The sequence below is a fragment of the Theobroma cacao genome, chromosome 5 (assembly GCF_000208745.1).
Source record: "Theobroma cacao cultivar B97-61/B2 chromosome 5, Criollo_cocoa_genome_V2, whole genome shotgun sequence".
NCBI lineage: Eukaryota > Viridiplantae > Streptophyta > Magnoliopsida > Malvales > Malvaceae > Theobroma > Theobroma cacao.
The window spans coordinates 5,140,463-5,152,387 of NC_030854.1; the positions used below are offsets into that span (position 1 = coordinate 5,140,463).

An 11,925-nucleotide genomic window follows, 5' to 3' on the forward strand; every position below is an offset into this window, starting at 1 on the left:
TTAGTCAACTATTAGTTAATAAATATTTATTTAATTTTTATTTGATTAAAATAAAAATGTATGAACTTGATTGAATATAATAAAAAAATAAATGCTTATTTGAATTTTTGAAAATAGTTTAGAGATTTTTATGAATATTATGCCATGTATTTTTTATTTTTATTAAATCAAGGTTAAATATAGAATTAGAAATATAAAAATCAGAAAAAAAATTTCAATTTTAGTTTTTTTCCTATATCACAAAAAAAGTTTTTTTTTTAATAATTGGGAAAAAGAAGATTTGAACCTTGCTCTTTAAGTAGGGGGTTTTTCTTTTGATTGATATTACTAATTAAATAAAAAAATCTCATTTTATCTCTAGGAATTGTAACTTACTAAAGGAGAAAATTTAGTGAAAATGTAAATGTCCTTATCCAAATGATATTTTTCTTATGATGGTATTAAAGAAAATAAAATAAGAAAAGAAAAGAAAGATTGTGGTAGAGGAAATGCCCACTTTGGCCGTCTAACACCAGCCATATGAAGTGTCCTTAATTATTTTCTCTTATTAAGAGGTGAAAAATCAAAAAACAAGATATTGTTTATTAATTTTTTTAGATAAAATATTTTTAATTTGTTAAATTTTAATCGAAATTTTAAATGGGTACATTAATTTTGAAATGAACACTTCCTCCAAAAATAACATATTTTACTGGATACATAGATCCAGCCGTTACTCAACCGTTAATATTTTCGTTAGTTTGATGACTTGATAATATTGAAATGATAATTTTATTACTTTTTATTAATTTTAAAAATTACTATATATTTTTTATTAATTAAAAAAAGGGTCTTCCTTCTCTTTGAGAGCTGGGGAGCACAGATCGATACTCTCTATATTTTTATTTTTATTTAAAAAATAAAATTAATTAAAAAAATAGGTATTTTAGTTTTTTAATTATCTCTGTTAATGGTGTTTATAGTTTTAAAATGAAGTGTTTATTTCAAAAACTAATAGATTTATTTAAAATTTTAATTAGAACTTAAGAGTAAGAGGATATTTTACTTATTTTTTTATTTTATTTCAACCAAAACATATAACCGAAAAGAAAATACTTATATATATATAAAAGCTTATTAATAGGAATTCTGCAATTTGAACGGGGCGAGGGCAAAGCCTGGGCCTGGAGCTGAAAAAGCCTGCTCCCTGGATATGCCTCAACTTTACCTGCAAACCCACCCAAAAAAAAAAAAAAGAAAAGCAAAACATCTTTCTTTCTAGTTGACCAAATTTTGACGAATTTCTCTTGTGCCCAACTTATTTGCTCGCTGCAGAGAAATTCGCTCAGCTCTGGTAGTTTAATAACGTTTTTGTGTCTTCATTTGTTTATTAAATAAATGAAGCATATGAATATGTTGATTTATTTATATGCTTTTTTTTGGATGAGAATTCATAGAAATTAGATATTCATGGTGCGGAAATTTCCAGTTGCTGCGTCAATACTGGCCTTTGTCGGATTAATGCTATGATTTTAATGTAAATGTGATTTTGGTGCCAAATATAAAGTATAAACTATATCAAAGTTGCCAGAACGTCTCTTCATTTGTTAATTTTTTTTCCAAAAGAAGAATTTGATTAGGCCTATTCTGTATTGAAATTTTAGCTTTTTTTTTTTTTTTTAAGCAATGATGTTGATTCTTTGTAAAATTATTGTTACAGAGTTGTATAAAGAAGAAAACAATTCCCTAAGTTTCCTTTTAAAAGTAGAAACGTCGATATGGCTGCGTCAGAGGAGAACAGTGCATTGTTCCCAATCTTCGTGTTGACTATAATGGCTCTGCCATTGGTACCATACACTCTAGTTAAGATATTAAATGCATTCTCGAAGAAAACGATGACTATCCACTGCCAGTGTTCTGTATGTTCTCGTTCTGGGAAGTATAGGAAATCTATTTTCAAACGGGTAAATTTGCTTCCTATATGGTTTTATTCATTGTTAGGAATGGTATGTTTGACTGACAACGCTCTGTATGTTTTTGATCCTTTGGTTTACTTTTGCAGATCTCAAACTTCTCAACATGTAGAAATTTGACCCTTGTGCTTCTTTGGATTATCATGGTGATGCTGATATATTATATCAAGCATACAAGCCATGAGGTACTCCATCTTTTATTAATATCTGATGATCACATGATTTAATCTCATAGTCAGCTGCTACCTCATCTGTTATAGGATGGAATTATGGGTTTTAGGTGAAGACTTTAACTGTCATGTGTGGACTTAGGAAATTTAGGCTTGCTTTCTTCCATAACTGATTTTGCAAACATGGAATGAATGGTCATATATTAATATCTTCGTGATCATGTATTAATATATTAATGCAAGCAACCTTTATTTTTATCAGTTTGTTTCTTTCATCAACATTGTATACTCTGTGTGGTGTGCCCTGGGTGTTTCTCATGATAGTACATAATTCATCTCTTTTTTCGTTGCTTCTCAGATTAAAGTGTTTGAGCCATTTAGGATTCTTGGTTTAGAACCTGGAGCATCAGATTTAGACATAAAGAAAGCCTATAGGAGACTTTCAATACAGTATCATCCTGATAAAAATCCAGATCCAGGTTATAGATTTTATTTGTTGTTCCCATATATGGTTTTGGCAGCATTTTGATTTTCTTTTTGAAGACCTAATACCTATCCACCTTTTCTCCTCCCCTTTCTTCTCAAAGGCACACAATTATTTTGTTGAATACATTTCGAAGGCCTATCAAGCCCTGACAGATTCAGTCTCTCGGGAAAATTTTGAAAAGTATGGTCACTCAGATGCCAGGCAGGTAATAAAATTCTTTGGATTTGTCTTTAATTGCAGCAGAATAGCAGTTTCACATTTGAGAGAGTTTGGTTCCGATTTATTGTCCTATTTTCACTGGTTTCATAATTTAGGGTCTTCAAATGGGTATAGCCCTACCTCCATTTCTGCTGAATATTGATGGAGCGTCAGGTGGAATACTTCTGCTGGGAATAGTTGGAGTGTGCATTCTTCTGCCCTTGGTGTTAACTGTTATATATCTCTCAAGATCAGCCAAATATACTGGAAATTATGTGATGCATCAAACATTGTCTGCCTACTGCTACTTCATGAAACCTTCTTTAGCTCCGAGGTACAAAGTTCCTCCTTGTTGATTTGCTACCTAATGTTTACTGTGAAAGACCTATAAAAAGGTCATTATTGTTTTGTGTTTATAAATATATGGAGATCTTGGACTGACATTCTTTCAGTAATGGCTAGAAATTTTCCCACCAGCAAACAATTCAACTAGGTGAATGACTGGGTCATTTCATCTGATTCCTTGTTGCATTGGCTTGACATGGTAGAGACTTGAAGTCAGATAGTTGAACTAAAAGCTATCATAAATTATACTCCTGTTGACCATGTTCAATAAGGTTTCATTTTGGTTTTCTCTAATAGTAGTCTATTTTTGCAGCAAGGTCTTGGATGTCTTCATAAAAGCTGCAGAATTCATGGAAATCCCGGTTCGGCAAAGTGATGGGGAACCCCTTCTGAAATTATTCATGTTGGTCAGGAGCGAGCTGAACTTGGACCTTAAGAATATTCGTCAAGAACAAGCTAAATTTTGGAAGCAGCACCCAGCTTTTGTAAAGGTGGCTCATTTGCAGCCATGCCTTTCTATATGTCTTTCACTATCTTGTTACTCAAACACCCTGAAGTTTGGGCTTATGATTCTTGCTGCTTTACATTACTTACCTTTCTACTTTTCAGGCAGAATTATTGATCCAAGCCCGGTTGACTCGTGAGTCTGCAGCTTTGCCTTCAGCTTTGTTGCGTGATTTTAGACGCATGCTTGGGCTTTCACCCCGCCTTCTTGAGGAACTAATGAAGGTGAATTTATCAGCTCTTCTAGAACAATAATGGATTTGTTACACACGTTTTTTGAAAATTGTCACTTTTGCACATGCATCCAGATTTGAACATATTGATAAAAATAGCTCTGTATTTTTATTGTTTCTCACAAGATCATTGACATTATTCTTATAAATTTTTGGAATTGTTAGGCATCTAAGTGTTTTGAAGAATTGTCTAAGAAATCAAGTGCATTTACTATCTTCATCTTCTTCAATAAAGAAGTGAAAAAGAACAAGTTGTTCCCAATTTATTGCAACTCCTCATCCTAATCATAATCTTTTAAATAATTGAAATTCCTAGACTGCAAAGCCATAATGCTCTGTAGCTGGCACTGGTGTGTGTGATGTGTGAGTGTGTTTACTAGGTCCTCAGCTATCTTATTCTACTTTTCTGAACAAAAGAATGCTTGCAAGTAATAATATTCTGCATTCTTTGGAAGTTTTATCAGTCAGTATGTTATTTATGAATACAGATGGCATTAATACCACTCACTGCTCGAGGGCATGGATGGTTGAGACCTGCAATTGGTGTGGTTGAGCTTTCTCAGAATATCATTCAGGTGTGTTTTTATGCTCCTTGTTTGGAATCTATTCTGTTGTCTGGAAATTTGGGGCTTTCCTTGTGTATGACTTTGCTGAACACTTTCGGTGCCAATATTATGTTTAGTTACCTCTATCCATGTAGTCATTTGCAACATATCAAAGAGAAAACTGTTAATTACAAGGTATGCCTACGCAGCATAAATATTAGATGGTTTGCTGCATATTCTTAGCATTCAGGTGAGTATATATATAATTTTTTTCTGAAAGGATCAGTTTCCTAAACCGACACAAAATAGGCTTTGTTGATGAGAATTAGCAAGCTGTGTAGCCTACTAGAGATTGAAGTGGAATATTACTTTTTGGTTTGCACTACCATCATATCAGTTGCCAATGTGTTTGTCTGTGGCACCTTTGATAATCCTTGCTTTTTTCCTTTTTCTTTTTATTCCTATTGCATTTGACCTATAAATGTCAAAGTTTTCTTACCTGCTGTTTTACTGACAATTTTGTACCAAATCTCTATTCATAAACTTTCTCTTCTAATAATTCTATAGGTTGGGCATTCACTGCCATTTGTTCTAGTACTGTTTTTTTTTTTTTTTTGCTGCATAAGCTCATTCTCTTTTCTTTTCTCTACCAAGTGATTAAATTTATTTATTCATTGAACCAGGCAGTTCCGCTAAGTGCTAGAAAGATTGTTGGGGGATCGAGTGAAGGTATTGCACCCTTTCTACAGCTGCCTCACTTTAATGAGGCCATGGTAAAAAAGATAGCAAGGAAGGTAACACATTGCTTATTTTATTGGTTTTTGTACTGCACTAAAGAGTCTTGATACTTCTGCAGTAATTCTATGATGCCACCTGTAATAGCCTTCTTTTCGGGTTTTATTGCTTTGGTGCTTGGTTATTATTCTGCATCTCAAGTCACACTGTATGTCAACCATTTGGTCATGTTTTTTGGATTAAGTTATTTGTGGAGGAGGAAGAAAAACACTGGTTCATTAGCAAAAGCCTAAGAGACTTCAGGTTGAAATTTTCACACTGATGGCCATGGTTCAATTGTCTTAGAAAGGTGGTGAAAATGCTACATTCTTACTTGTACGGATTGGTAAATGCTCTATAAAACAAGATGTTGCCTTGATGTTGTGATGTAACATGCCTGAATCATGACATGGCATTGTTGAACATTTTGCATCTGTTTCCTATTATTCTTTAGTTTGAAGAATCTCTTTCATTATGACTGCAGAAAATGCGAACTTTTCAAGATTTCTGCGGCATGACCTTAGAAGATCGAGTTGAGCTGCTGACTAAGGTTGCAGGGTTATCTACTGGTGAAACCAAAGATGTGGAGATGGTTCTTGAAATGATGCCTTCCTTGACAATGGATGTCACGTGTGAGACAGAAGGTGAAGAGGGGATACAAGAGGGTGATATTGTCATGATGCATGCTTGGATCACGCTCAAGCGTGGGAGCGGTCTTGTTGCTTCTCTTTCTCATGCTCCTTACTTCCCTTTCCACAAGGAGGAGAACTTCTGGCTACTGGTTGCTGACTCTGTCTCCAATGATGTTTGGATCTCCCAAAAGGTTAGCTTCATGGATGAGGCTGTGGCCATAACAGCAGCATCTAAAGCAATTCAAGAGTTGAAGGAAGGTTCAGGGGCAAGTCTGAAGGCGACAAATGCAGCTGTTAGAGAAGCCGTTGAGAAAGTAAGGAGTGGGTCAAGGTTAGTGATGTGCAAATTTCAGGCTCCTGCTGAGGCAAATTACAATTTGACTGCATTCTGCTTGTGTGACTCTTGGATTGGTTGTGATAAGAAGACAAACTTAAAGATGAAATAATGAAACGGAGTCGAGCAGGTACAAGGACAGGTCCCTTGTCAGAAGAGGGAGCGGTCATGGAAGAGGGGATTGGGGAGGAAGAAGATGGATATGATGATTATGAGAGTGAATACAGTGACGATGAAGAGGATGAACAAGATTCTAAGAGGGATGGAGCTTTGGCCAATGGTGCTGTTGATAATAAAGGAAATGGATCAAGCTCTGAAAGTTCCGACAATGAGTGAAAAACCTTTTATTTTTGGTTTTTCCTTTTTAGGAATACAGGGGGAGGTGATGGATCCCATTCATTTCTTTTATATTGTAACATTTGATTATAGGGTATACCAATCCACATGTTGATATGAACTTAAATGCCGTAATGCTTGTCTCATAGAATCCTTAAAACCATTAACTGTATCTGTTGATTAACTTCCGTTAATGCATTCAGTTTTCCTGTTTCAAAACCAAGACGTTTCACAAGTTNGAGGGTGATATTGTCATGATGCATGCTTGGATCACGCTCAAGCGTGGGAGCGGTCTTGTTGCTTCTCTTTCTCATGCTCCTTACTTCCCTTTCCACAAGGAGGAGAACTTCTGGCTACTGGTTGCTGACTCTGTCTCCAATGATGTTTGGATCTCCCAAAAGGTTAGCTTCATGGATGAGGCTGTGGCCATAACAGCAGCATCTAAAGCAATTCAAGAGTTGAAGGAAGGTTCAGGGGCAAGTCTGAAGGCGACAAATGCAGCTGTTAGAGAAGCCGTTGAGAAAGTAAGGAGTGGGTCAAGGTTAGTGATGTGCAAATTTCAGGCTCCTGCTGAGGCAAATTACAATTTGACTGCATTCTGCTTGTGTGACTCTTGGATTGGTTGTGATAAGAAGACAAACTTAAAGATGAAATAATGAAACGGAGTCGAGCAGGTACAAGGACAGGTCCCTTGTCAGAAGAGGGAGCGGTCATGGAAGAGGGGATTGGGGAGGAAGAAGATGGATATGATGATTATGAGAGTGAATACAGTGACGATGAAGAGGATGAACAAGATTCTAAGAGGGATGGAGCTTTGGCCAATGGTGCTGTTGATAATAAAGGAAATGGATCAAGCTCTGAAAGTTCCGACAATGAGTGAAAAACCTTTTATTTTTGGTTTTTCCTTTTTAGGAATACAGGGGGAGGTGATGGATCCCATTCATTTCTTTTATATTGTAACATTTGATTATAGGGTATACCAATCCACATGTTGATATGAACTTAAATGCCGTAATGCTTGTCTCATAGAATCCTTAAAACCATTAACTGTATCTGTTGATTAACTTCCGTTAATGCATTCAGTTTTCCTGTTTCAAAACCAAGACGTTTCACAAGTTCTTTCCAAAACCTACTTGAGCCAGAAGCAGAAAATCAAGCGGAAATGATCATGGATCTGTCTCCTATTTCTCCAAAATTCCAACCCACAAGAACCTTCAAATACAGAGCATATGCTATAATTAACATATTTGACAACTTGCAGAAGAATCCAGTCAGGCAATTTAAATATTAGTGACTGGTTTCCAAATTATTTATAATTGAGATATTACCAACTGGTTACAAGAAAAATTATAAGTGCCTCCAAATTCACTTTTACTTCATGTCCCAAAAACAAGGGCTTCTATGCTTTGTTGAATTCAGAAAGGATATGGGTATACGATGACTATCTTTTAGAAACTTAAAGCTAAGAAATATTATCTGTGTCACAAACTATCTTCATTGAAGGAAGCACGACTGCAGCCACCGGATTACTCTCCAGTCCTCCACCTTCATCAATAACCAGCCTAAGGCCATCGATGTGAAGTTTCCCGTGGTGACCACTTACCACAATTGTCTCAGTCAGCTCCTGCAAGTATTCAACACCAAACACCTAGATCACTCGACTTTCATATCATGACAATCATGTTATTAAGCCCACAAAAGCTGCAAAGTACCCCTCCTAAAAGGAAGCTACACTGGAGTTAAGAAGTTGATCCTCAAGTCTATCTATCTATACACTAAGAAAAACAATGTCAAAGACAGATAAGAGTTGTTTCATAAGTAGTGAACTATTCATTACCTTGGGGATATCCCAAACATCCTTCCTCCCGCTTAGAGCTGTTACCTTGGGCACTCGGGTGTCTCGGGCTTTCAAAAATTCAAGCTGCTCTTGGATTTTCCCTCTCTCTAAACCAGCATGTACAGCAACCAATTTACAATGTTTAAATCCTTCCTCGGTCTCTATACAGACATCATCCTGGAGAAATGCACATTGAAAACACGCACTAATTTTACCAACTTTATTCAGTGGTCATGCTATAACATTATAACTAATCTTCACATTATTGTTCCAGAAAACTAAAGAATTGCTTCTAACTTACTTTGTACTATTCACTGTAAAGTATTTACCACATTCTCATCACACACCAGTGTTCTAAAAGCTAAGAAAAAGCAAAGAGAAGAAAGAATACCTCTTCATGAACCCAAACCATATCAGCTAGAAATTTCTTGTGGTCTTCAGGAACTGCCTTGACCAAATCTGTACACAACAACAATCCTTCTTTCAAATAAAAATTAAGATATCTGAATCAACGTTAATTGTGAGCAGAAAATATCTTGTCTTAGATTAAGTAAGAGTAACTCAATCCAGAGGAACCCAATTACTATCTGTTAACTAAAATTATAAGAATAAGATCCCCATTGAAAAGTAAACAACTAAGATAACCCTCAACTGCAATAAGCCAATTGAAAATAACAATTAGAAATTATGCTAATCAAACACAAGCACCTAATTCAACATACTAACTAAAAAGAGATCAAACACAATCAGTCCTTCAAAAACATACAATCTAGAACCAAACCATGAATGAATCAAGAATCCATTTGCCACTTAATATTTTGACCATACCCTCAAAACCCAAAATCTCAATTGAAATTGAATGACGAAGAATCAAAAACAATAATCCATTGAAAAAATGAATATCTTAGAATGTAAATCTCCATTTACCATTGAATTGTCCAAACGATTACCAAAAAGCCACAAATTGTACGTTATCATTTGAAAACCAAGAATAAAGCTCTAACTAAAAAACCACCTTGATTAAAGGCAGAGCCATATATGGAAAAGCCAACTATCCAAAATAATAATAATAAAAAAAAACCATGCATTACCAGCAGATCCATGAGATACTCCATAAGACTCAAACGTAGGAGCAGCATCATAAATGGAACCTTTACACTCCAACCCTTTGGCAGCATTAAACTTAGCCTTAAGCCAACCACTCCATATCCTCGCCTGCAAATGCATCTTTTCATACCCTTCTCCCTTATACCACCCTTCTCTTTCCTCATTATCCGCATACTCTTCCCACGTGTCCTTCGCTTCAAACTCCCCCGGCAACACCCCGACAAACCCGGCGAAAGCAAAGTCATGGTTTCCTGACAAAAAAACATGCTTCTGATTCGGATATTGCCTCGGCAAAGAGACTAAGAAATCGATTACTTTGCGTGTGTCGGGTCCACGGTCACAGTAGTCGCCTAGGAAGATGATGGTGGCGGTGTTGAAGGATTCTGGGTCGATCTTGGATTGGAGGTTGGACCAGAGATTGACAAGTTTGGTGATGTGGCCATGGATGTCTCCTATGCAGATTACGGTTCTTGGCTTCTAGGCGGGATCTGTCATTTTTGGGGTTCGGTCGAGAGTTTGGGAAATTATCTTCGGCAGAAGCGGTCAGCTTATACACGCCACAACTTCAGCTGCGTAGAAACTAAAACGCACGTGTAAATATTTTTATTACTATTTAGTATTTTGTTTGAATAAATAAAGCTTTACCCACTGTTTATTTTCCTAAACAAGAGTTAAGTTTGGATTCCATATTGTTATCTATTATGACTTAACTGATAATTAAAAAAAGTTTAATCTTAACTTCCAAAGTCTAGAAATTAAGGTCACTATCATATTGCAGAATTAATACTTATAATTTATTGCTTTGAATAATTTGATTTTTCATTATCAGAAATTTTTTTTATTATAAGTTAGTAATGTATCAATTATAAATCTAAAAAAATTATGATAATTACTTAGTTTAGCTATCTAAACGGAGAAATTGCTAATTCCTTTGTTTTTGTTTCTAATTCTTTCTGTAAGTTGTAGCCTAAAATGAGTGAAGCACTAAACATTTTGAACCTTTTCGGCTTGTAAAAATCTAGCAATAATACAGCCAGGTTGAGTCATCTAGCAGAAGAAGAATATGTGGTAGAGCAAAAGGATTCCCAAATGCGACTTGCAATGGTTTCCAAGTTCCAACGAGTAAAACTGTAAAACCTCTAATGGATGCTTTTTACTTGGAATCAGCATCTAGCAGCGTTGAATTGAAGCAACTGAATTATGGCATCGAAACTTCGTCCCTTGCCGTAACTTTTGTTTCAGTCCATGGAGTTTGACGTAGTCTCCTTCACATTTTTATCTTTACCTTGTGCCCAATAATGTGATGGGAATTTCGTTGGACTGGCATTTTACTCTTTTAACACGTTTGGTTTGTAAAATAGATAATAATATAATAGAATAACTATTACATAAGAATAAAATAAAGTGAAAATAAAATAAAATAAATATTACGTAATTTGGTATAACGAATAGAATAGAGTAAAAATAATTATTATGACTTATTACAGTGTTTGGTTGGTAACAATAACTTTGAAAAAAGAATAGAATAAAAAATAAAAAGATAAAAATATCTTTTATTATATATATAATTATTTATTTTTATTTTATTTTTAAATATTAATAATTTATAATTTAATTAAAATATTAATAATTTATAATGTAAAATATTAATGTTTTAATATAATTTAATTACTAATATTTTATTTATAATTTAATATTATTATGATTACAATATTAATATTTTTTTATTTTTTATTTATACTTATTAAAAAANTAAACCCCAAATGGTTAAGGTTGACACGGGGACACTGAGATTAAGTACGCTTGGATTTAATTATCTATTTATAAATAAGGAACACATTTAAAATATATTTAATTTATTGTGTGAATTGAATTTTCATGTTTAAATATTTATCAATTTATTATAATTAATAATTAAATATTATTTTAGTTTTATATAAATAATTTTCAATAATTATTTTAAAAGATTTTTTGAATTTTATAAAAATAATAATGTAAAACGTCAAAACATTAATTTTATAAGATAATACTTTAAATTAAATTTTAAATTTTATTTAACTTTTTTATTTTGATAAATGTTATTAATATATTGTATCTATTTTAAAATTAAGTTTTGTGACACCAGAATGATGTGACATTAACAAGTGAATTTTCGATTTGATTTGGATGTTTTAAATTGTTCATGATTGACAATATAATTAATGATATGTATTTAATTATAATTAAAAATTATAGATAATTTTAGATATTATTAATATTTTAAAAATATTAATATTAATAATGTTTAAATTATATATATATAAATATTAATATTTTAAATTTTACAAATAATTTTTTCTTTTTATTCTTTTTTCCTTTTTTCTTCTTCATAGGCCGATCGTCGAAAAGGTGACCAATGTAATAAAATGTCGATTTGGCACACCATGTGGCTGGATCTGACCACTACGATGCTAGATCAGTGCTTCCTCGCT

At 33.8% G+C, this 11,925-nt stretch overlaps 1 protein-coding gene and 1 pseudogene across 1 annotated transcript; one reads left to right on the plus strand and one right to left on the minus strand.

The window, feature by feature from the left end:
* Positions 1,146 to 6,698, plus strand: LOC18598183 (annotated as a pseudogene).
* Positions 7,663 to 9,993, minus strand: LOC18598184. The gene is made up of 4 exons (XM_007027592.2): positions 9,439 to 9,993; positions 8,739 to 8,806; positions 8,348 to 8,524; positions 7,663 to 8,134 (listed from the first exon to the last, which is right to left on the minus strand). Exons 1-4 carry the CDS (start codon positions 9,572 to 9,574, stop codon positions 7,973 to 7,975), a joined length of 543 nt encoding a protein of 180 aa, XP_007027654.2. The 5' UTR covers positions 9,575 to 9,993; the 3' UTR covers positions 7,663 to 7,972.